At 56.7% G+C, this 24,601-nt stretch overlaps 1 protein-coding gene across 10 annotated transcripts; it reads left to right on the top strand.

Annotated features, from left to right (window-relative positions):
• Nucleotides 1-1,110: 1,110 nt before the first annotated feature.
• On the top strand, nt 1,111-23,495 carry LOC118696256 (copine-5-like). Of its 10 annotated transcripts, none has more exons than XM_054517275.1 (21): nt 1,111-1,667; nt 3,026-3,066; nt 3,628-3,674; nt 4,838-4,941; nt 5,493-5,532; nt 5,620-5,696; nt 6,644-6,701; nt 6,744-6,851; nt 7,074-7,177; nt 7,379-7,483; nt 8,391-8,432; nt 8,707-8,782; nt 9,523-9,576; nt 9,653-9,714; nt 10,496-10,542; nt 11,335-11,516; nt 12,321-12,448; nt 12,515-12,617; nt 13,282-13,339; nt 13,560-13,633; nt 15,056-15,749. In XM_054517275.1, the coding sequence occupies exons 1-21, from the start codon at nt 1,585-1,587 to the stop codon at nt 15,212-15,214; spliced, it is 1,752 nt and encodes a 583-aa protein (XP_054373250.1). In that variant the 5' UTR covers nt 1,111-1,584; the 3' UTR covers nt 15,215-15,749. The 10 variants fall into 10 exon arrangements, 9 of the variants coding, with proteins under 9 accessions (XP_054373250.1, XP_036254237.1, XP_036254238.1 ...); XM_036398344.2 differs by having other exon boundaries at nt 6,644-6,703; nt 6,788-6,851; XM_036398346.2 differs by lacking the exon at nt 1,111-1,667 and adding an exon at nt 1,759-2,302 and having other exon boundaries at nt 6,644-6,703; nt 6,788-6,851.
• Nucleotides 23,496-24,601: the final 1,106 nt, after the last annotated feature.

The following is a 24,601-nucleotide window of genomic DNA, read 5'->3' as shown; positions in this document are numbered from 1 at the left end:
TCCTGGGCATGCAGAGTGGATGCCAGAGACCCAAATTTACCCCTATTGTGTTGTGTCTGTGTCTCCTCAAAGTTTCCTGGGACACCCAGAGTGTCCCTCTACTATGGACCCATTGGATCACTGAGCTTTGGGTGGAAAGGGGGGGGTTTGGTGCTGTCCCCCCAGAGTGGGCTCCCCACACAGCACTGGGGAGCCTCGAACTGGCAGTGGAGTCCTCAAGCCAGCACACACTGGCTTCCCCCCCCAGCAGTGGGTAACCCCCCCCAGCAATGGGTGCCTCCTCTGGCTCTTGATGTCACCCCCCTTGCGCCCATTGCAGGACCCGGGACAGTACTGGGAGCTGCTGGATGTTACCAGAATGGTGCAGGGGAGGTACTGGGACCTACTGAAGGATAGGAGAGGACTGGGGGACTCTGCATCTGCAGTTGCAGGGGCTGTGGGGATACTGGGAAGGTTCTGAGTAAGGGAGAACTAGGGGGATTGGGACTTCATTCTGTGGAGTGGGTGGTATCGAGAGTGTCACTATGGCACAGGGGGGCGCACTAGGAGTGTCAGAGGGGTGCTGGGGCTACTGGGGAGGGAGCACCGGGGGTCCGGTCTGGGGGTGATCCCGGGGGGTAGTACCAATGGTCCGTGGTGTACCGGCGTCTGGAGGCAGCCTCGGGGGCAATCCCAGGGCAGTAGCAGTGGTCTCGGGATGATCCCGGGGCTGATCCTTGGTACCCGCGTCCGGGGGGCACTGAGGACGGGGAGGTGGCACTGGGGACGATGCAGGGAAAGGCACCGGACTTCCTCGGACTGATGCCGGGGATCTGGAGGTGATGCCGAGGATCTGAGAGCTATCCTGGGGACAGTACCGGTGGTCCGAGGCGGTCCCGGGAATGGTGAGGCAGCCCGGCGGGCGATGCGGGGGAGGCGGCAGTGGTCAGGGGAGGTACAAGGGATTTGGCGTTGATCCCGGAGCGATCCCGGGAATCTGGGGTGGATCCCAGAGCAGTACCAGGCTTCCAGGGGGGAACTGGGCTGTGGAGGCGGCGCTGGGGTTGATGGGGGGGGCCATCCCGGAGATCTGGGGGCGTTTCCGAGGCGGAGGGGGAGGGGTCCCCCGGGCCCGGGAGGTACCGGGGATTTGGAAGCAGGCCTGGAGGCGGTGTGACGGTAGATCGCAGGAATCTGGGGGTGATTCCGAAAATTTCGGGGCGATCCCGGAGGCAGTATCGACAGTCCGTGGTGGTACCGGGGAAGGGGAGGCAGCCCCGGGGGCGATCCCGGAGGCGGTACCGCGCATCTGGGGACGATCCCGGGGGCGGTCCCGAGCCGGTCCCGGTCTCCCCGCTGGCGGTCGCGAAGAAGACTCCGGGGCACTCCCTCGGTGCGCGGCCGGGGCCGGTGCCGGGAGCCCCGGGCGGTGCCAAAGGCGGTCCCGGTCTCCCGGCGGGTGGTCCCGAAGAAGACTCCGGGGCAAGTCCTTCGGTGAGGGGCCGGAGCCGGTGCCGGGAGCCCCGGGCGGTGCCAAGGGCGGTCCCGAGGCGGAGCCGATCGCGGTGCTGTTGCCGGTGTCGGGGCAGCGACGGAGCTCGGGGCATGGCGGGCCTGGGCGCCTCGGAACCGGGCACCGGATCCAGTCCCGTCCCGGCCACTCGCGTGGAACTCACGGTGTCCTGCAGGTAGCGGGGCCGCGGCGGGAGCCGGCACCGGGCGGCGGGGGCGCGGGGAGGCGCTGATGCTGGCGTTGGAAGGTGCTGGGGGGCACTGGGTTGCACTGTGATGTAGGGGTAGCTGCCGTTGGAGGGTGCTGGGATGCACAGAGAGGCACGGGGAAGCACTGGGGAGCTGCGTTGGAGGGTGCTGAGGTACACTGGGAGGCATTGAGATCCCGTGGGATGCACTGGGAAGCATTGGAGAGCTGGGAGCAGCTGGCGTTGTAGGGCACTGGGTTGCACTGGAACGCAATGAGACGCATTGGGAGGTACTGGAGTGCCACAGCAGCTGGCGTCGAAGGATGCCGGGGTGCACTGTGATGTATTGAGATCCCATGGGATGCTCTGGGAGGCACTGGAATGCACCGGAGAGTGGGAGCAGTTGGTGGTGTGAATTGCTGAGATGTACTGGAATGCACTGAAATGCTCTGGAAGTCACCGGGAGACACTAGGGAACAGGGTGCTGTCGGCAATGAAGAGCACTGGGAGGCACGGGGAAGCACGGGGAAGGACTGGGAAGCAGGGCAGCTGGCGCCGGAGGCACTGAAGTGCATTAGGAGGCACTGAGAATCACTGGAAGACACTGGAATGTGAATGTGCTGGTAGGCGTGGGGGAGCCTGGGGAGTACAGGGAGTGTTTGGTGTGGGGACAGAAGGGCACTGGGTAAGCCAAAGGTGCTGAGGGTGTGGGGCACTGAGGGGAGTGGGGGGCATGCGGGGGCATTTGGGGGTCTCTGGGACTGGGAGTGCAAGAAGGTCGGGTTTGGGGGATTCTGGGGATGCAGGGGGGTCTGGTTGGACCCTGTATCCCCTGCACCCCCGGTATCCCTTGCCCACCCTGAAACTCCTGAATCCTCCGGCTGGGCTGCACTGCACCATTGCATCCCTTGTACCCCCTGCCCACCCTGCAGTCCCTGTACCCTCCCTCTGCAACCTGAGGTCTTTTTTTGGTGTCCTGACACATAACTGTACCCCTGACATTTGGCATTCTTAACATGTGTCATGCTGTGCACCCTGTGCAGATGTGTCTGTGCACCCCAACGTGTCAGACATGCTTTGCACGCCAATCCCTGTCCTGGGGCACACCTGGCTGCGCACACCCTGCCACCCACCCTGTCACAACAGGGCACGACCTGTGGTTGTGCACCTCAATGTGTGCTCTGGGGCACATCTTACTGCACAACGGGTACACACAGTCATAGACACAGCCAGGTGCTCACACTCACATTCACACTCACATTCACACACACACACACACACACACACACACACACACACACACACACACACACATACTCTCACACTCACTCCTCTCTGCCCCCCAGGCAGCTCCTGGACAGGGACACCTTCTCTAAGTCGGACCCAAGTGAGTGAGGCAGGGGGGATGGGGTGTGTTTTGGCTCTTAGGTGTTTTGGGGAGTTTCTGGGGGGCTTGGGGTTTCTGGGGGGCTTGGGGGTGTCTGGGGGTTGGGGGGTGTCTCTGAGGTGTTTTGGGAGTATCTGGAGTTTCTGGGGGGTCTCTGGGAGCATCAGTGTCTCTGGGGAGTGTTGTGGTCTCTAGGGGTTTTTGGGGTCTCTGACATGTTTTGGGAGGTCTCTGGGATTGTTGTGGTTCTATGTGGGTTTGGGAGTCTCAAGGACATTTTGGAGGGTTCTGGGGGTTTTGGGAACACTGGGGAGTGTTGGGGTCTCTGGGGGTTTTGGGTGGTCTTTTGGGTTTTGGAGATCTCTGGGGGATTTGGGGAGCCTCTGAGGTATTTTGGGGGTGTCTGGGGGAGTTTAGGGGGATTTGGGGGGGTTCAGGGGTGTCTCTGAGGTGTTTTGGGGGCTCTCTGGGGAGTTTTGGGATTCTCTGGGAATGGTGGTGTCTCTAAGAGTTTTGGGGGTCTCTGGGGGTGCCTGCCTCCCCTGACCCCTCCCCCTGCAGTCTGTGTGCTGTACACGCAGCGCCCTGGCAGCCACCAATGGCGGGAGGTGAGTGACCCGATTGGTGGGGGACAGCCAATCAGCATGTTGGGCTGTGCTCAGCTGGCCAGTTGACATGTTAGTGTGTACTCAGCCAGCCAATCAAGATGTTGGGGTGCTAGCTGGCCAACCAATCATCAGCATGCTGGGGCAATGAATAGTCAGCATGTCTGTGTGCCAATCAGATGGCAAATCAGCATGTCAGGGGTAATGGCAGCCAGCCAGCCAAGTAGCATGTAAGATTCTGGCCTATCAGCATGTTGGGGTGATGGCCAGGTGGCCAATCAGTGTGTTGGGGTGCCAACCAGTTGGCCAGTCACCAGTGAGCAATCAGCATCTTCGGATGCAGCACCTGGACAATCAGCATTCTGGGATGCAGCAGCCATCCAATCAATGCCTGGGGGCAGAGCGATAAGCCAACCAGCATCCTGGGGATCTGGGGAGCATGTCGAGGTGCCGGGCAGCCAGCCAATCAGCTGTCAGCATGCAGCCAGGCCCCCTGTAATTAACAATGTGTTAATTGCGGGGTAATGAGCAGGGGGTGGGACAGCCCCGAGGCACAAAGCGGCACCTGGGCCCTCCCCGCCCCTGCCCACCCCTTTCCCACACGTGCCCCGGCCCGGGCCTGCTGCCCACCCTTGCCCCACTTCCTCCGCCCACATGTGTCCTCATGTCCCCAGTCTCATGTCCTCATGTCCCTGTGTCCCCATGTTGCTATGTCCCCATATCCTCATGTTCCCATGTCCCCAGCCCCACGTCCACATGTTGTCATGTCCCTGTGTCTCCATGTCACTGTGTCCCCATATCTGTATGTCCCCATGTCCACATTCTCAGGTCCCACTGCTCCCATCGTATGCCCCACCCTCATTCCCATACTCCTGTTTTCTGGTGCTGTTCACACATCCCTGTGTTCCCATGTCTTCATGTCCCTGTGTCTTCATCCCTATGCCCCCATGACTTCGCATCTCCATGTCCCCATATCCCTGTATCCCTATCCCCCCTGCCCATGTTCTCATGTTCCCATCCCTATGCCCCCATGTCTCATCATCTCTATGTCCCCATGTCCCCGTGTCCAAATCACCACATCCCCATGTCCCTCTGTCTCCATATCCCTGTCCCCACCCCATGTTTTCCTGTCACCCCATTATCCCCACTGTACCTATATCCCCCAGTTTGGCCGGACTGAGGTCATCGACAATTCCCTGAATCCTGACTTCCTGCACAAGTTTGTCCTTGATTATTGCTTTGAGGAGCGGCAGAATCTGCGCTTTGACCTGTGAGTGGCCCCTGTGGTTCCAGTGTCACCCCCAGTGTCAACCCCCTTTCCCCCCAGGGTCACCCCCTGGCCACCCTGGCACAGCCCCTCAGGGTGTCCTTGTCCCCATCCTTGTTCTTTCCCCATTCCTGGACCATTACCACCCTTGTTCACATCCCTGTCCCCATCCTTGTCCCGTCCCATTGTCATCCTTATCCTGGACTGGATAGTCCCCATTATGTTCCTGTCCCATCCTGTCCCTAGCCACATCTCATCCCTGTCCATTCTATTGTCCCCATCCCATCCCATCCCATCCCATCCCATCCCATCCCATCCCATCCCATTCCTTTACCTCTCCTTGTCCCATCCTATCGCTATTCTTTTCCCCATCCCATCCCCACACCTAATCCATCCCTATTTGTGTACCATCCCTCTCTAATTCCATCCCTCCCACTCCCTGTCTCCCTCCCATCCCATCCCATCCCATCCCTGTCTCCATCCCTGTTCCCATCCCTGTCCCATCCAAGGCCCCTCCTTCCTGTTCCATGCCTACATGTTCCCTCTGCCCCCAGGTATGATGTGGACTCCAAGAGCCCTGACCTCTCCAAGCATGTAAGTGCAGGATCAGTCAGCCCTGCTCCCCTGGCCTCCCTGGGATGGGCATCCCCCTGGTGACACCCAGTATTCCTGATCCTGCAGGATTTCCTGGGCCAGGCATTCTGCACCCTGGGGGAGATCGTGGGCTCAGCTGGCAGCCGCCTGGAGAAGCCCCTGACGTGAGCCCCCCCCTTTCCCCAAGTGTCCCCATGTCCCACCCCAGTAAAGCCCCTGATGTGAGCCCTCTTGTGCCCCAGTATGCCCATGTTCTTCCTAGAGAAGCCCCTGACACGAACCCCAGAGTCCCCATGTCTCTGCCCCCACCCACCTCCCTCCCCCCTCCCTTTCCCCAAGAAACCCCTCATTTGAGCCTCCACTGTGGTCCAGTGTCTCCCTCAGGGTCCCCATGCCCTGCACTGGAGAAACTCCTGATGGTAGCCCCCCTTGTCCCCAGTGTCCCATAGTCCCTCTGTCTCTGCCCCAGGGAAGCCCCCAATGTGAGCTGCCGCCCCCACTGATCCCAATGTCCCCATGACCTCTCCCATGGAGAAGCTCCTGACATGAGTCCTGCTTGTGCCCCAGTGTCCCTGAGGTCACTATGTCCTCTTTGGAGAAAATCCTGGGTTTCTCCAAAACCAGTGTTTTGGAGAAAAGTGGGAAACTCAGTGTCCCCATGTCCCCCTGGAGAAGCCCTTGACATGAACCCCCATGGTCCCAGTGTCCTCATGTCTCCCTAGGTCCCTTTTGGTGTGCCCAGGATGGACTCAGACCCCAGAGCCAACAGTGGCATTTTTGGTGGGGTTTGATGGGTCTGGCTTTTTCTTGGGAAAAAAGAAGGATCCTTTTGAAGGATCTGGCTTTTAGGGGGGCTCTGGCTTTTGGAAGGGTCTGACTTTTTGGGGTTGGCTTTTTCAGGGGCAGTTTGTTTTGTGGGAATTGACTATTTGGGGGGGCTGAATGTCTTTTGGGGACTGGCTTTTTTGAGGGGAGAAACAGCTTCTTTTTAGGGTGCTGGAATCTGGGAGGGAGCTGGGTTTTTTTTTTGTAGACTTCCTTTTTTTGGGAGTGGGGGGCTTTTTATTGGGTGGGGATCCCCTCCATCACCCTTCAGCATGTGTCCCTGCAGGATGGGGACAGCCACCATGCACTCCCGGGGCAGAAGACCTGTCCCGGCTGCCTCCCATGTGTAAGTTTTGGGGTGCTCAGTGCGCGGGGGAACCCCCCAGGGCACCACGTGTGCCCCCACTCTGCTCACATCTCATCCCGGCAGTGGCATTCCGGGGAAGAAGTGCGGCACCATCATACTCCTCGCTGAAGAGTTGGGAAACTGCCGGGTGAGTTGCGGCGGGGCAGGGGAGGGGGCGTAGCTTGGGAACCCCGGAATATCAGGGTTGGCTGAGACACACTAGCCCGCAGATGAGAGTGTGGGCTGTTTATCCTCACGCTGTATCCCGCCTGTCCTGGATCCCTCCTTCCCTCATGGAGCAGCTGCCCCAAAGGATCCCACCCCTGAGGGGAGTGCAGGGTGGATGATCCCCCCCGATTCCACCCCCCAGGACGTGGCCACACTCCAGTTCTGCGCCAACAAGCTGGATAAGAAGGATTTCTTCGGAAAATCTGACCCCTTCATGGTCTTCTACCGCAGCAACGAAGACGGGACGTGAGCGACCCCCCTTCAAAACTGCAGTGACCCTCCCACACCTCATGGGAGGGCTCAGCCCCAGCACAGGACACCCTTACGTCCCCATGGGCTGGCATTGGCGGGAGTATCTAAAAATCCTCACTGCACTGTGGGGGTGACAGATTGGGGGGCTGTTGGGCTGGGGGAGTGACTCCCTTTTACTCCTTGTCTTTCCCCCAGTTTCACCATCTGCCACAAGACGGAAGTGGTGCGGAACACACTGAACCCCGTCTGGGCAGCCTTTGCCATTCCTGTGCGTGCCCTCTGCAACGGGGACCATGACCGGTGAGTGTCAGGGGACTGCTACCCCCTGCACCCCCTCTTTGGCCCCAAAGACCTCCTTCTCCCTCTTCCCCCCATCTCTAGGGTCCACTAGGACCCCTGAACCCCCTTCTCCCCTCTCTGTCATACCCGGGGACACCCTGCACTCCCATCTTTGTGGTCTTCTGAGACCCCCAGAACCCCCTTCCTCCCATCTCTATGGGCCCTCAGGACCCCCTTTTCCTTCTTTCTCCCATCTCCAAGGTCCTCCAGGAATCCCTGCACCCCATGTCCCCATCTGTGTGGTACCTCTGGACTCTCAGAGCCTCCCTCACTCCATGTCCATGGTACCCCTGGATCCCCTTCCCCTCTCTCTGCAGTACCCCAGAATCCCTTCCCCTGTGTCTGTGGTACCTCAGGACCCTCTTTACCCCCTTCTCCTCATCTCTGTGGTACCTCGGGACCCCCTGCTGTCCATCCACCTTCTCTGTGGCCCCATGAGACACCCTCTGTGGCCACCTCAACTCCCAGAACCCCTTCCCCTGTCTCTGTGGTACCAGTAGCACACCCCCGCCCCCCCTGCCCCCCCAGTGTTACCCGCTTTTGCCCTTTTGCCTCAGTTTACCCATCTGAGCAATGGGCATCGCAGCTGTCACCGAGCTATTCCTCCCCCCCCCCAATCCCAAACCAGTGTCATCAGCTACTGTCCTGGCAAAAATCTCTTCACACTGCTTTGGCCCCATGTTGAATGTTGCTGTGGCAACGATGGATAAAAATATCCTGAGGAGGAGAAGGAAGCAGGAAAAAGCCCACAGAGGCGTCAAAACAAATCCCACAGGGAGCGGGGGGTTGTGTGTGACGGGTGCCCAGGGGAGGGGGGGGAGGAGGTTGGGATTTGGGGGTGTCGGTGACCCCCCCCTCTGCCTTGCAGAGCCATCAAGGTGGAAGTATATGACTGGGACCGTGATGGCAGGTGAGCTGTGTGTGGTCCTGGAGACCCTCCACACCCTGCACCTGCCCCCCTCAGGTGACAGGGACCCCCCACCACCCCTGCATCCCCGGGGAGATGGAGCCCCCCCCCCCCCGCAGTTGATGGGAATCCCCCCTGGCTATTCGGGACTCTCTGGCTGATGGGAAACCTCCTGGGCAATGGGAAGCCCCCCATCCCCACACCACTGACTGGTGGGGATCCCCCGGGTAATGGGAACCTCCCAAACCGGACTGATGGAGATTCACTGGCTGTGCAGCCACGACTTCATCGGGGAGTTCACCACCAGTTATCGGGAGCTGGCACGAGGCCAGAGCCACTTCAACGTGTACGAGGTGAGGGGGGATGGGTACATGGGCATGGGGGTCCTGCACCACCCCCCATGGGGGTCATGGTCCCACTGCTGCACCCCCAGATGTTACGGTGCCCAGGGACCCTGTGCTGCACCTCTGTGTGTTGGGGTCTTAACACTGCACTCCTTGGGTGTTATGGTCCCCAGGGTCCGTCTCTGCTGCACCTCTGTGTGCCGGTGTCTCTGTGTAGGTGCTACATACCCCTGGATCCCCGTGATGCAATCCCGGGATGTTGTGGTCCCCAGGGTCCCTCCCAATCCTGCACCTTGGTGTGCCATATACCCAAGGGTCCCTCTCCTGCACTCTGAGGTGCAGTGATGCCCAGGGTGCTCATGCTGCAGCCATAGAGGTTTACAGTCCCCATGATTCCCTGTGCCTAGGGTGTTGGGATCCCCACACTGCACCCCTGGGGTGTTATGGTTTCCATGCTGCACCCTGGGGTGCAGCACCCACAGCTGCTCCCTTGAGGGTCCCCAGCCCCCACCATGGATCTCCAGCTGCACTACAATCCCCAGGGTCCCCACATGCACCCCTGGGTGTCACAGCCCACCATGTGCTTCTCAAGGTCCCTCTCTGCACCTCAGTACAGTGCTCCCACTGCTGCCTCCCAGGGTATTCTGTGCCCCCCTGTCCCCCTGGATGTGACAGTCCATTACACTGCTCCCTGGAGCCTCCTGTCCCTGTGAGAAGCAGACCCCTTCGCTCTCCTCTCATCCCTGCAGGTGGTGAACCCCCGGAAGAAGATGAAGAAGAAGAAGTACCTGAACTCAGGGACAGTGAGGATGGGGATGTGCAGAGGGGGAGGACACAGGGGGAGTGGGCACTTCTCCCCTGAGTCCCATGTCCCCACAGGTGACATTGCTGTCCTTCACTGTGGAGGCTGAGCACACCTTCCTGGACTACATCAGGGGCGGGTGAGGAGGGGGTCCCGAGCACCTCCAGCTGCACTTTTGAGGGTCTCGAACACCCCCAGCTCCTTCCTTGGGAGTACCCAGCACTCTGAGCTGCTCCCTCAAGGGCAGAGAATCCCCAACATCCCCAGCCTCTATTTCACTGGCAGGGCAGTCCCCAGGACTGCCATCTCCTCCCTTGGAGGTCCCCAGTACCCACTGCTGCTCCCTCGGGGATGGGGGGGAGGGGTGGATGGTGTTCCTGCTATCCTCAGCTCCTCCCTGTGGGATCCCCAACACCCCCAGTTGCTCCACTGGGGGGTCCTCAGCACACCTAGCTCCTCCATTGGGGGTCTCAGCACTCCCACCCAGATGCCTCCTTGCAGGCAGGCTGTCCCCATCACCCACAGCTGCTTCACTGGTAGTCCCCAGCACCCACAATTGCTCCCTTTAGAAGTCTCCAGCACTTCCAACAGCTTTGGGGTCCCCAACACCCACAGTTGCTCCTTTGGGAAAAGAGGATCCCCACCACTCCCATCTTCACCATTGTGAATCCTCAGCACCCCACCCAGATACTCCCTCATGGGCAGGGGCTCCCCAGCACTCCCAAATTGGTCATTTGGGGCTCCTCAGCACCCGCAGCCACTCCTTTAGGTGCAGCACTGACACCTCAGTGCAGGGATACTTGGGGGTGCTCTGAATTGTGATATGGGTGCACCCAGTCCAGCCTGTGGCCAGAGGGGTGCCCCACCCCAAACCCACAAGTCACCCCCTAGATCACCCCAAGGCCACTTTAACCCCCCAGGACCCAACTCAACTTCACAGTGGCCATAGACTTCACGGCATCCAATGGTGAGTGGCAACTGTGTTCCCCCTGAGGGATTTATTTGGGACAGTTGTAACCAGTTTGGTGGTGTCATCCTTGTCACCAGCTTGGGGACATGGTGTTGTTGTCCTTGTAGTTGTGTTGGACACATGGTCATGTCTCCCTTGTCACTGGGTTGGGGACCCAGTGGCGTCTCCCTTGTCACTCCCTTGGGTTGGGGTCACGATGGCATTGTCCTTATTGTGGGTTTGGGGCCATGGCGGTGTTATATTTGTCACTGTATTGGTACTACAGTGGTGTCATACTTGTCACCAGCTGTCTCTGGGTTGGGGATTTGGTGCCATCATCACCACTGAGTTTGGTGGTGCCATTCTTGTCACTGGGTTGGGGTCATGGCAATGTCTTCCTTGTCACTGTTGGTTCCATGGTGGTGTCATCCGTGTCACCAGCTGTCACCAGGTTGGGGACGTGGTGGCATCACCTTTGTCACCAAATTGGGAATATGGTGGTGTCACCCTTGTGACTGGGTTGGGGATGTGGTGGCATTTGGAGACATGGTGGGATCATCCTTGTCCTTGTCACCGTGTTGGGAATGACATCATCCTTGCCACTGGGTTGGGGCCATAGTGGTGCCATGGTTGTGGGAATGCTGGGGGTGTTATGGGGGTGCTGGGGGGGCTGTGGGGGTGCTGAGCCCCATGCCTGTGCAGGGAACCCCTCACAGCCCACGTCCCTGCACTACCTGAGCCCCTTCCAGCTGGGGGTGTTATGGGGGTGCTGGGGGGGCTGTGGGGGTGCTGAGCCCCATGCCTGTGCAGGGAACCCCTCACAGCCCACGTCCCTGCACTACCTGAGCCCCTTCCAGCTGAATGCCTACAGCCTGGCACTGAGGGCTGTGGGGGACATCATCCAGGACTACGACAGTGACAAAATGTTTCCAGCCCTTGGCTTTGGTGCCAAGGTCCCCCCGGATGGGCACGTGTCCCACGAGTTCCCACTGGTGAGGGGCCAAGGCGGGACAGGACTGTGGATGAAGGGTGGTGTCCTTGTCACGAAGTTGGGGCCATGGTGGAATCATCGTGTCATGTTGTTTGGGACATGGAGGGATATTGTCCTTGGGTTGGGGCTGTGGTGGTGTGATCCTTGTCACTGGTCTGGGGCCATGGCAGTGTCATCCCTATCACCAGGTTAGGAAGGGGCTTGGTGTTGTCACCAGTTTGGGGTCATAGTGGTCTCATCCTTGATCACCAAGTTGGGTATATGGTGTGTTTGGATTGGATATGGACTGGGGATGTGGTGGTGTCATCCTTATCCTTGGGCTGGGAACATAGTGGCATCATCATTTTGTGACTGGTTTGGGGTCATGGCAGTGTCACCAGGTTGGAGACATAGTAGTATCATCCTCGTCACCAGGTTCAGGATGTGGTGGTGTGGTCTTTGTCACTGTGCCGGGCATATGATGATGTTGTCCTTGTCACCTATTCTCACTGTGTTGGGGACATAGTGGTATCATTTTTGTCACTGGGTTGGGGATGTGGTGGTGTCATCCTTGTCTTGGGTTGGGAACATAGTGGCATCATCATTTTGTCACTGGGTTGGGGCCATGGCAGTATCATCCTTGACACTGAGTTGGGAACATGTTGGTGTCTCCCTTGTTACCGCATTGTGGACATTGTGGGATTGTCCTTGTTAGCATTTGGGGGCCACGGCAATGCCATCTTTGTCTGTGGGTGGGGTGCATGGTGTCATCCTGTCCATGGGTGGGGGCTGTGGTGTCACCGTGCTCCTGGTGACCCTGCGGCAGAATGGGGATGCATCAAACCCGGCGTGCCATGGCATTGCGGGGGTGCTGGAGGCGTATCAGCGCAGCCTGCGCCATGTCCAGCTCTACGGCCCCACCAACTTTGCCCCTGTTGTCAACCATGTTGCCCGGTAAGGGGGGCCCCATGCCCTGGGGTGGGGTCCCTGTGTCCTCGGCGTCACGCAGGGTCCCCCTAGCTCAGCGGCCACGGTGCTGGACGGATCCCAGTACTTTGTCCTCCTCATCATCACCGATGGTGTCATCTCTGACATGGCCCAGACCAAGGAGGCCATTGTCAATGTGAGACCCTCATAGTGGCATTGGGGTGGGTGGTGGCACCCCTGGGTGCTGGGGACTTGGGACCCTTGGGTGATGGGGGCAGTGGAGAGGGATTGGGACCCTTGAAGGGGGTAGGAAAGGATGGAGACCCCTGGGTGCTGGGGGGTTGAGGAGGAGCTAGAAGGGGGATAGGAAGGGGCTTGAACTCCTGGGTTCTGAGGGGTTGGGGGTAGTTGGGACCCTTTGGGTGATGGGATGGGTGAAGAGGAGCTGGGACCCTGAAGCTGAGAGGGAAGGGGTGGGTTGGCACCCTTGCATATTGGAGGGATGGGGAAGGCGCTGGGAGCCCTGGGTACTGGGGGGGGGTGTGGACCCCTGGGTGCTGGAGGCAGTGAGGAGGGACTGGGACCAGTGAGAGGTGGGAAAGGGCTTGGACCCCCAGGGTTCAATGTGCAGGGGTGTCTGGAACCCCTGGGTGCTGCAAGGGGACTGGGAAGTTCCTGGAACCCCCTGGTGCCATTGGGGAGGTCTGAGACCTTTGGGTGATGGGGGGGTGGTAAGGGACTGGAATCCTTGGGGGAGGGGGTGTTGGCACCCCTGGGTGCTGCAGGGAGGGGGGGGTGGCTCATTTGGTGGCAGCATCATTAAATTTCATGGGACTGCCTTTACCCCCTGGCTCCTTCAGGCTGCCAAATTGCCCATGTCCATTATCATCGTGGGGGTTGGCCAGGCCGAGTTTGATGGTAAGATCTGGGGGCTGGGGGGAACTAGGGGAAGGCTGAGGGGATGGGGGCGGGGTCCTTTGGCCACTGAACTATGAGTTGAATGTGTCAGCATATGAATGGACTCAGCACACCCCAGCTTGGGGGTTCTGGCTGTGAGGTTGAGAGGGACATAATGGGATCCCATCCTGGGATGGGGGGCACTGGGGTGCTGCTGACCTCCCCCCTACATTGCTCCCAGCCATGGTGGAGCTAGATGGGGATGACATCCGCATCTCTTCCCGTGGCAAAGTGGCTGAGCGTGATATCGTCCAGGTAACCAACCTCACCAATGAGGAATTTGGGGACCCCCTCCCAGCCCACCCAGCAGGGTGGTGGTGAGGGGGTGCCCTGGGGAGCTCAAATCAGCCCCATCACTCCTGGAGAGCACTTGGTGGGACTGGTATGGAGGAATGATAAGGTGGACTGGGAAATGGGGGGCACTGGGACATGGGAATGCAATGGGTTTGGGATGCACCTAGATGGGGGGATGCACTGGGATTTGGGGGTGCACTGGCACATGGTAGGGGCACTTCACTGGGAAAAGAAGGTGCCCTGGGACTTGGGATGTACCTTGGAATGAGGGTGCACTGCGACATGGGAGCGTATTAGGATATGGGAAGCACTGAGCCATGAAGGAGACAATAGCACGTGAAAGGAAGTTTACTGGGAAATAGTGGGGGGGGTTGGAATTGAGATGTCAGGGATGTGCTGGGACACAGAAGCAGTGCACTGTGACATGGGAGGGATGCACTGGGAAAAAGGAGTGGAATGGGGTTTGGAATGTACCTCAGTGGAGGGAGACACTGGGACATTGGGTGCACTGGGTACATGTTGGAGGCCTTCACTGGGAAAAGTGGGTACACTGAGATTTGGAATGTACCTTGGAATGGGGGGGCAGTGGGACATGGAGGTCTATCAGGATATGGGGGGCACTTTGGCATGAAGGGGGTTGGTACTGGGAAAGGGGGGGACACTGGGATGTGGGGGGCACTGGGACATGGAGGGGCATATACTGGGATATGTAGTTTCACTGGGACATGAAGAGGACGTGTACTAAGACATTCTGGGGGAGGCTGTGCTGTGAAAAAAGAGTGCAGTGAGACTTAGGATGTTCCTGGATGTGGGGGGAAGCCCAGATCATTAGCAGGCAGGAACACTGGGACATTGGAGGGAGGCAATGGGATATGGGATGCACCTGGATGTGGGGGGCACTGGGACATGAGGAGGGTGCGCTGGCAAATGAAGGGGGCACTGGGCACCGGGATGGACCCGGATGGGGGGAGCATTGGGACATGGGGTGTATTGGGAAATAGGAAGAGGCACTGGGACATGGGGTGTATTGGGAAATAGGAAGAGACACTGGGATGTGGGGGCTGTGGGAAATGGGAGGCACTGGGATATGGAGGGGCATTGGGGCTTGGGATGCGCATGGATGTGGGGGTGCCCTGGGACATGAAGAGGGCTGTATTGGGAAATGGGGAACACTGGGATGTGGGAGTACATTAGGACATGGGGGGGGGGGTACCAGGATGGGGGGGGGGGGGGGAGGGGCACTGGGTCTTAGTATGTACCTGGATGTGAGGGACACTGAGACATCAGGAATGGGGAGGGGACACTGGAGCTGCTGTGTGTAGGGCACACAGTTCCGGGGCCTTCCCGGTCCTGGACCCCCTCAATCGCTGTGCCCCCCTCCAGTTTGTTCCATTTCGTGACTACATGACGGGGGGTCCCGGTGCGGGGCTGAGCATGGCAGGGCTGGCACGAGAAGTCCTCGCTGAGATTCCCGACCAGCTCCTCTCTTACATGAAGGCACGGGGCATAAAACCACACCCCCATCCCTCCCATGTCCCCTGAAACCCTCCCATCCTGACTGTCCACTCCCAACACACCATGTCCCTTCATCCTACCCCAGAACCCTCTATCCAGGCATACTCTGTCAGGGACCTGGGACTGGAGGTCCTTCTCCTCCTTTCCACAACCTTGGGGTCCCCTCCCCAATCCAGGTTCCCACCACCACACCCATAAACCAGCTTTTGGGTTTCTCGGGGGAATTGGGATGGTGTTGCCTGAGCATTCTTGGCTATGGGACTGTCGCCTATACCCATCCAGGACTGTCCTTTCCCCTAGAAAAGTAGTAGGGGGTCTTCAGCAGCCTGACCAGAAAGCTGGGGTGCACAGGAGCCTCCACCAAATGTGGAGTGCCCCCCTAGCATGATGCATGACCCCTCCTCACCTCACCAGCCTCCCCAAATCCATGGTTCTCCTGCATGACCTGGGCTGATCCTACTGGGGTCCCCAGTGTTTTGATGTTCTCCCTTGCTGTGTTGCCTGTGTCCATGTGGGTTTGCATTGAGTTGCCTTAAATCGCAATAAATTATTGTGGCTTTAATTACAGCCCCCTCCCCTGGGATGCTCAAGCATCTCCCCTAAAAGGGGCCCTGTCCTGGCTGTATGTGTAACCCCCCAATGTGTGACCCTCCCCAGCTGTGGGACACCTCCCAGGACTGTGACAACTCCCCTGCACAGCTGTGTGACTCCCCCACTCCAGCTATGACCCCCCCTAGCTCTGCCCCCTCCGCACCTGTGATCCCCTCCAAGCTGTGACAGCCCAGCCCTGACCCCTCCCCAGCTGTGTGATCCCCCACACACCAAGTGAACCCCCTCAAAAGGTATGACCTCCCTGGCTGTGTGACCCTCCCCCTAGCTCTGACAGCCCCCAGCAGTGCAATGGCCCCCATGTCTGATATCCCCTGGCTGTGTGTGATGCCCCCACACGCTGTAATCCCCCTCAGACTTTGGCATCCCCCCAGGTCTAACTCCTCACCAGGTGTGTGTGACACCCCTTCAGTGTGTGACACCTCCTGACTCTGTGTGACCCTGCCCCCACTGTGTGACTCCCAAAATTGCAAATACACAGAAACTGCCTGGGGCAGGGGAGAGTTGGGTTATTTACAGGACTCTGCTCCCCTGCACCCCAAAAATGTTTGAAGAGGGCCCTGGGAAGTCAGGGGGGCTCACAGAGACCCCATACTCCAATTCAGGGGGTCATAAAGCTTCTGAAACCCAACTGGGGATCAAAGAGACCTCATATCCCACTGGGAGGTTCACTAAGCATCCACACCCCAGTTATAGTGGTCACAAAGTCCTCACACTCTACTTTAGGGTAACAAAGCACACCCCAACTGTGTTTGTGGGGTCTCATAAAGCCCCCCACCCCAAAGGGGAGGAGGGGTCACAAAGTGCCTACACTCCAACTTGGGAGAGATAATAAAACCCCTGCACCCAAATTGAGGGGGTCACAGACATCCCAGCTGGGTGAGGTCACAAAGTGCCTGCCCATCCCCCATCTTGAGGGTCACAAAGCCCCTCCACTCCAATGGGGAGGTGAAAAGGCTTCCTCCCCCTGGCTGGGAGGTGGGGGTTGTTTTAGGCCCCTGTGTCCTCCCCAAAAGAAGTGGCTTTCCAATGTAAGGGGATTGTACTAGTGCTGAGACCAAACCGGTCGGCAGGTACTAGGGGGGAAACCCCATGTTGGGGTGGCTGCTCTCACTCCCCCCTTCCTGCACCCCTTCAGGCTGCGGGGGCCCTCCAGATCTGCTTCAAGATTCCATTCTTTATTGCTGCATTTCCCTCGGCCAAGGTCAGCCCCAGGGGAAACCAGCACAGATCCCAGGGGGCACAGCCCCTAAATGGCACACCAAAACACGGGGAGTCTCCCTCACATCAGGCAGTGTGAAAGGCCTCATGTTGTTGTGGAGAGGAACAGGAGGGGAGAAAGGCCCTGAGACCCCCATAGCAGGGCTGACACGAGGGGTGTCATCTTTCACCCAAGGGATGTCAGGGGTTGCTAATGGAAATGAAACACTCCAAATCAAGGGGGAGGAGGGGCAGATGAAGCCCTGCATGTATGTCCCCCTGCAGAAGAGCAAGGAGAAGATCCTTGACTGCTTGGGGGAGCTCACCTTGTTTTGTGAGGAGGCCCTGTCAGTTTGGAGCCTGACTGTTTGGGAAGGTCTTTGCCCGTCTGGGCGAACCCACTGTGAGGGGGGAGGGCCCAGCAAGGCATCTGCAAGGCTGCTGCTCCAGGAAATCCTGAGGAGAGACATGATTGTCATACACTCGGGTTCCTCCACGTTTATCCATTGGGCCTTCCCCAAACACTAACCTCTTTAGAATCAACGTGGAAAACAATTTGGGTTAGGATTAGGATTGGGGATTACGGTTAGGGATTAGGGTTAGTGTGAGGGTTAATTCTCCATTTAGATTTCTGTCTAGAATTTATTCAGAAATGTTCCACTGGGGGTTGTCCGTTTCCTTCAGTCACCACCGTACCACAACAGCCTCGGATCGGGGGTGGGATGTGTGCCGGAGTAAACCCTGCAGCAAAAGCCTTCCTCCTAAAAGACGGCAGAATCTTAAAAACCTCTCCTCAAGGCCATCTCTGCTAATGAATTGCTGAAAGTCGAAACGTGTGCTTCATCTCAGCCGAGTACATAAGATATGGCAAACTCGTGCCACAAAGCACAGGCCCCCTCAGCCCCATGCCGGTCGCCCCCGTGCCGCCCTTAAGCCTTGCCCGATGCCTTCGCGCGCTGCCCCCGCAGCCGTGCCGCGCCTGCTGCCGGCGCTGCGCCTGCCTACGGCCCTGGAACCACTGCGCTCTGCTGTGCCTGCAGGCCGCTGCTGCCGACAGTCGAAAGGGACTCTGCATGTCCGGCCACCCTTGGCCGCCTGACCCTGCTCTTGGCCCCACGCCAAATCCGCCCCGCGCCCGAACCCGGCGGCACCTTCCCGCCGCCCGCCCCTCTCCTCCTTGCTGTGTTTGGATTGATCCGAAGCTGCCGGAGCTCCAGGAGCCTTTGGACACCGCTCCCAGGGATGCACAGGCTGCCATTGTTGGGCTGTCTGTGCAGGGCCAGGGGCTACACCCCATGATTCTGCTGGCTCCCTCCCATCTTAGCCCTTTCTGCAATTCTCACCCTTTGGCTCAGCCTTTGTGTCCCCTCGAGGCACTGGCAGAGCTATTGGTGACAGGGCAGGAGCAGGGCAGCCCCAGCGTTCCCCTGTGTGTGACACCCCAGGGGTGACAGCCCCAGCATTCCCTCCCTGGAGACGCTTCAAGGGACGCGCCCACAGCCACAGCCAGTCAATGGAACTGACCGGCCAATGAACACCCTGGCCTGGGCTCAGGGAAGGTCCCCTTGGCCACCTCCACAGTGCCACCGGCGTCAGATACAGTTACATAGCTCTGCCCAGAGCTGACAGGGAAGGTACATTAAAAAGAAAAAAACTCCAACAAAAGCCAACTCCACCCTTCAGAGCTGCTCCCTCCTTCCCTAATTTCACCTGCACTCACACAGGACCTGAGACTAAAAGCAATGAGCACTCCTCAGGCAGATATGCAGCAAAAGCAGGTTGAGGACAGCCTTGCAGCAGGACTCTTCTCATCCCAGTGAAAAAGACCCCTTGGCAGGCAGCTCTAGGGCCTTTGGAAAGGGCAAGGGTCAGAGCATCAGCCTACAGGGAAAGAAAAGGGCTCTGAATTGCCCCCACCTGGCATATAAACCCTGCTCAAAGGATGCTTCACACAGGATTTTTCTGGAGGACTGCAGAGAGCTGAGACTCAGCTCTGGCTTTTCTATGTTCCCTGTCCTAAAGCTTGCCTGGGAGAAGAAATTTAGGGTCAGCTCTCCTGGCACAATCTCTTCTGGCCAAGGGCAGAGTTCCAGGAAAGTCTTTCCATGCTGAGGCTTTGCTGCAGTCAAGGAAAGCTCCTGGCTCAGGATCACCTTTCCTGCTCAGCCAGACCCTTTGAGTGCCCCAGCATCAGGAAATTGCCAGGTCTGGGTGGTACCGGTGCCAGACTTGGGCAGTGCCAGCACTGGCAATTTGCCGGATCTGGAGCCTGACACCAGCAAATTATCAGATCTGGGCACTGGTGGTGCCAGCAAACACCAGATTCCTTCCTTCCTTCCTTCCTTCCTTCCTTCCTTCCTTCCTTCCTTCCTTCCTTCCTTCCTTCCTTCCTTCCTTCCTTCCTTCCTTCCTTCCTTCCTTCCTTCCTTCCTTCCTTCCTTCCTTCCGCCACTTCCGCCACTTCCGCCACTTCCGCCACTTCCGCCACTTCCGCCACTTCCTTCCTTCCTTCCTTCCTTCCTTCCTTCCTTCCTTCCTTCCTTCCTTCCTTCCTTCCTTCCTTCCTTCCTTCCTTCCTTCCTTCCTTCCTTCCTTCCGCCACTTCCGCCACTTCCGCCACTTCCGCCACTTCCGCCACTTCCGCCACTTCCGCCACTTCCTTCCGCCACTTCCTTCCGCCACTTCCTTCCGCCACTTCCTTCCGCCACTTCCTTCCTTCCGCCACTTCCTTCCGCCACTTCCTTCCGCCACTTCCTTCCGCCACTTCCTTCCTTCCGCCACTTCCTTCCTTCCGCCACTTCCTTCCTTCCTTCCGCCACTTCCTTCCTTCTGCCACTTCCTTCCTTCCGCCACTTCCTTCCTTCCTTCCTTCCTTCCTTCCTTCCTTCCTTCCTTCCTTCCTTCCTTCCTTCCTTCCTTCCTTCCGCCACTTCCTTCCGCCACTTCCTTCCTTCCGCCACTTCCGCCACTTCCTTCCGCCACTTCCTTCCGCCACTTCCTTCCGCCACTTCCTTCCGCCACTTCCTTCCGCCACTTACTTCCTTCCGCCACTTCCTTCCTTCCTTCCGCCACTTCCTTCCTTCCGCCACTTCCTTCCTTCCTTCCGCCACTTCCTTCTGCCACTTCCTTCCGCCACTTCCTTCCTTCTGCCACTTCCTTTCTTCCCTCCTTCCCTCTCTTTGGACACTGCTCTAAGGGATGTACTGGCTGGGTTTGTTGATGTCTGTGCAGGGCCAGGTAATGGACTCGACGATTCTGCTGGGTCATCCTTCCAGCTCAGCCCTTCTGCAATTCTTAGCCTTTCACTCAGGTGCTGGGTCCCCATGAGGTGCTGGCAGAGCTAATGGGGGCTCGGCAGGAGAGGGCAGCCCCAGCTTTCCCTCATTTGTGACACCTCAGCAGTGGCAGCCCCACTGTCACTCTCTCTGTGACACAACAATGGTGGGAGTAGGTAATACTTAGGGTTGAATAGGTAAGAGCATGCCCCGAGCATCTTTTGGCAGAAACGCTTTGCTGGAGCCCTCAGCTTAAGGAGAATTGTTCCTTGCAAGAAAGAGACAATGATTCTCCTCCAGGAGAATAAAAGAGAGATAGGTTCCAAAGGCGAGGAATGAATAGGAGAGGACCGGGGAGAACACCTTGGTAGATTCAGCTGAAAACAGATACAGAGAGTGCATTTATGTGGCTTATGTGCGGCAACGGGAAGGTGCAGCTCTGCATTGGCTTTTACTTTTCAAGCCTTAATCTGTAGGCACAAATGCTGGACGTTTGCAACAAAGAGATGAGAATGAAAAAAGTGACAACAGGTCTAGCTGGAAAATAAGATACACAGCAGCAGTTCATGCTGCTAAGAGAAGGGGATACATAAGAGCATCTTCTGTCCTAGCACTTTTGTAGGATCTCTAGCTGCCTAGACTCAGCCACACTTGAAAGTGTGTGAAAGTGATTGAGCTGCAGATATTGTGTTTCATGGGGAGGCGGGTAGGGCAACAAGTACTTTCTGTCCTGGCAGTTCTCTCAATCTGAACTGCAGCTGGAAATGCTTTGTTGTAAAGATGAACTCTGCCACTTTGAGAAAACATGTTGATGCTATATATATACTTGGGAAGGAAAGTGTGAATCACTAGTGTGTTTTGTGTAGTTTACAGACTGCAAAGGGACTATGAAAGCTAGCACTGGCTTTTTGTTGTAGGACTTTTTCTTTGCAAAGCAGCTGCTGGCTGCTTTGAAAGGGTTTGAGATCTGTGAAATTGACAGGGTAGGATGGTACTTTAGAGGGTAGGATAGAGCTTTAGAGAAAGCATATATCTCCAGGGAGGTGCACGTAGTTCAGTGCATGTGAGTTACATGTTGAGCAGCTGATCACACAGAAAACGTTCTAAAAGGAAGACACAATGTTGCAATTGCATTATTTTTGCAGCTTACAAACTGCTCAGCCAAGAATGAAACGATTCCTCTTCCTTCCCTCCTAGGTGCAGAAACCCATTCTGTCAGTCTCCAAGAGCCAGGAAGCACAGTGGAGCTCTTCCCCGAGCTGCTCCTAATACCAATGGGCTCGAGCTAGGAGAGCGCTTGTCTTTTTCCTGGGCACTGTCAGAGCTCACCAAAACAACCACACAATGGCGCTGTCGGCTGGGAAAAGAAGGAAACGGATCGAAACCCGCGAGCGCAGAGCCAAGTTGGGAACGTCCCTGCTCTCAAATCCACTGTGCTGCACAAAAAGATTTCCCTGATCTTCCCCTTCTGACTGCACACTCTTCTTTAGACCACACTCAAAGGGAAACACGAGTTCCTATGCCTTAACAAAACTTTTCGCTCTCTCAGAGTCTACTAACAAACTTGAAAACATCTGGCAAAAAGAGTACCAATAAGTGCCAGCTGAGAAAGATCTTGCTGCCTACAATTTCAACTGCACCATCAAACTATGAGCATGCACCCTGTTATGGGCACTTTCCTTCTCAGCTCTAAGTATCATCCTAAGCTTTCAGTTTCACAGAGTCAGGATCCAAATGGAACGGCACCAGTGACTGCTCGCACACTAAAGGACAAAAAGCTTGGTGTCTGCATTCCCACTGAAAATTCAACAAGTTTAATCCAAAGAATTGCCTATTAGGAAAAGCCTTTAAATTTGCTAAGACCACCAAAAGTGTGGATCCAAACTTGCTTTCTTGGCCAGAGAGATGAACAAGAAGCCCATCTCAAAAGAAATGGCATTCCCTCCTCCAAAATACAAAACATCTGCGGACTGATTCACTTCCAGGGTTGAATATATCCAACAAATGCGCCTACACAGAAGGAGCTAGGAAAATCTTGCTGGATTATTCCTCGCCCCAGTACCTTTAACATCTTCTTCAAAAACAGTGGCACTATATCTTTTGCTTCCCAAGGAAAGGCACACCAAGTCACTTGGCCTTGCCTTGCCTTCAGTGGCGTTCCTAATTTTTCCTAGTCCACCCTTGCTTTGCTTGCCTTGCTTATGTCTGCCTTGCCTGGCCCTACCTACAGCTTCCTTCCTTTGTTTTGTCTTGCCTATCATGCTTTGCCTTGCCTTTCATGCAGGCAAGGCAATGCAAACCACGTGTAGGCAGTTGCAGGCAAGTCAAGGGAGTGCTTGGCAAGGCCAGAGCAGAGAGGGGAAAGCAAATGGAATGGTAGGTGAGAGAAGGCTCAGAAGTTCTAGGCAAGGTTGGGGATAGGAGGGTAAGGCCAGTGATGGGTAGGCCGGGCAGAAACAGGAGGGGCTAGGCAAGGCCCTGGAGGAAAACAGTAGCAGGTCAAGGGTGGGGCATGGGCATGCAAGGGAATGCAAGGCTAGGGAGGGTTAGAAGGGCAAGGCAAGGAAACTGTTGGGTTGCCAAGGCAAGGCAAGGCAAGGCAGGTGAGAGGTACATTCAAAGATTGCTGGTACTCAAAAGCGGCCAGGACAGACCACTCTGTCCTGCCTTGATCTCACATGGGCCATCTCTAATCTACACCTAAGACACTTGGGCTACCTGCTTTCCTTCATATGGAAAAGAACTGTCATTGTGGCTCCGGAGCCCAAGGGCAAAATTTGAACTGCCTGTCCAAAAATTAAGACATGCTTGGATTGGTGCCAGACAAAAGCTGAGACAAAGCCAGATAAGTCTGGCAGCATGTGTCCTCCCCTAGGCTTTCTCTCATGTGTTCCCGAAGCACTCGGGGCACATGAGAGCTTTAAGAGTCTTAGGAGGAGCAGACAGGGCAGGTCAAGGCCAGGAAATGTCACTACAAAAGGGTCTTGAATTCCAGGTGGGGGAGAGGGGAGGAAGGGAATGCAAGGCAAGGAAGGGGTTCAAGGGCATGGCAAGGCAAGTAGTGGCTTTCTAAGGCAAGGCGATGCAAGTGCTTGAAGGATAAGCAAAGACCAGACCTGGACAAATGGGTCAGGAAGTCAAGTGGAGGATGGGTGAGCAAGTCAATCCAAGGCAATGGAGAAAATCCTGCATGTGTGTGGAGGGTTGTGTGCAAGTTGCGTGGGGTAAGTTTATGTGAGTGGGGGGGGTGGTGTGGGACTCGTGGGTGGGGTGTGGTGGCAGTGGCAGCCACTCCACCACCGAAATTGTGTGGGAGAGAAAGGAGTCAGGTGAATGTGTCTTTACAAACGGACCATGTGAATCTGCTTGTAGATAAGGCCAGGAACTTGCAGACAATGAAGCAACAGAAGAAACTCTTAGTTCTAGAAACTGTTACTAAGCAACACAGGCTGTTGCTCAGCAAAAGCTGTGTTAATCTCCTGAAGCTAGAGCAAGAGAAGACAGACATATAGAATTAGGAAGAGTTTCCTTTTCTTTCTTTTGTATAACAAAAGGAGGGTGCATATTAGAGTGGTGTGGGGGGATAGAATATAAGAGAATAGAGATAGTGCAGAAGGCAATCTCACCCCTGAAAAGTTGCAGCTGTACTAATTACCAAAGATTCGGAACAGGCCTGCCCTTAATAGGCCACAGCTGTGTCCAATAAGGATGAGTGCTATAAAAGAGTGGGTTAGCTAGTCAAGAAGAGAGTTGGAGTTTGTTGGTTGTGCTGTGAGAGGTTGCCCATGAGGCAATCACTGAGAAGGTATAAAACTTTTGAAATAAAATGATAGTAATTGGTGACCATGATGTGATCCTGTAGTAGTTTAGGAAAAAGGACTTAAATATTAAGTGACGTAATCCCGAGGTGATTCAAGAAGATGATGACAGTAGAACCAGGTGGACCAGGAGCCTAAGAGCTGAGCAGGCAGACCAAGAGCCCGAGAAGCCTAAAAATCTAGATAAGCTATATCCAGGCAGACCTGGGAGTCTAAAAGTCTAGACAATGTATGAGACACCACCCCCCAAGAAAAAGGGTGCTAGATATGAAGAACAAACGCTACACACTTTCCTTATTTAGTGCGTTGGAGCGAGCCCCATGCCCCCTGCCAAGGTATGGCCGTAGGCCAGCAAGGACCCAGGACAGTGCTGGGTTCCCCCTGAATAGCAGTTTGTGCAGCAGGACACAGAAGCAGCGTGATGAAAGTGGCAAATGACATGGCCACAACAGCGGCTGGTGCCTCAGCAACGGCATAGTCCCTGTAGAGTACAGGGGGGCGGTTTACTAAGT

Source organism: Molothrus ater, chromosome 25, assembly GCF_012460135.2.
Source record: "Molothrus ater isolate BHLD 08-10-18 breed brown headed cowbird chromosome 25, BPBGC_Mater_1.1, whole genome shotgun sequence".
NCBI lineage: Eukaryota > Metazoa > Chordata > Aves > Passeriformes > Icteridae > Molothrus > Molothrus ater.
This window is presented reverse-complemented; position numbering and strand designations above follow the sequence as displayed.

Excerpts from the sequence above, each read along its gene's own strand:
- LOC118696256 (XM_036398341.2), top strand. The coding sequence starts at position 2,703 with ATGCTGTGCACCCTGTGCAGATGTGTCTGTGCACCCCAACGTGTCAGA. Across the intron at positions 6,704-6,787 it reads GTCCCGGCTGCCTCCCATGT|TGGCATTCCGGGGAAGAAGT; the intron begins GTAAGTTTTGGG and ends TCATCCCGGCAG. Across the intron at positions 7,178-7,378 it reads CGCAGCAACGAAGACGGGAC|TTTCACCATCTGCCACAAGA; the intron begins GTGAGCGACCCC and ends TCTTTCCCCCAG.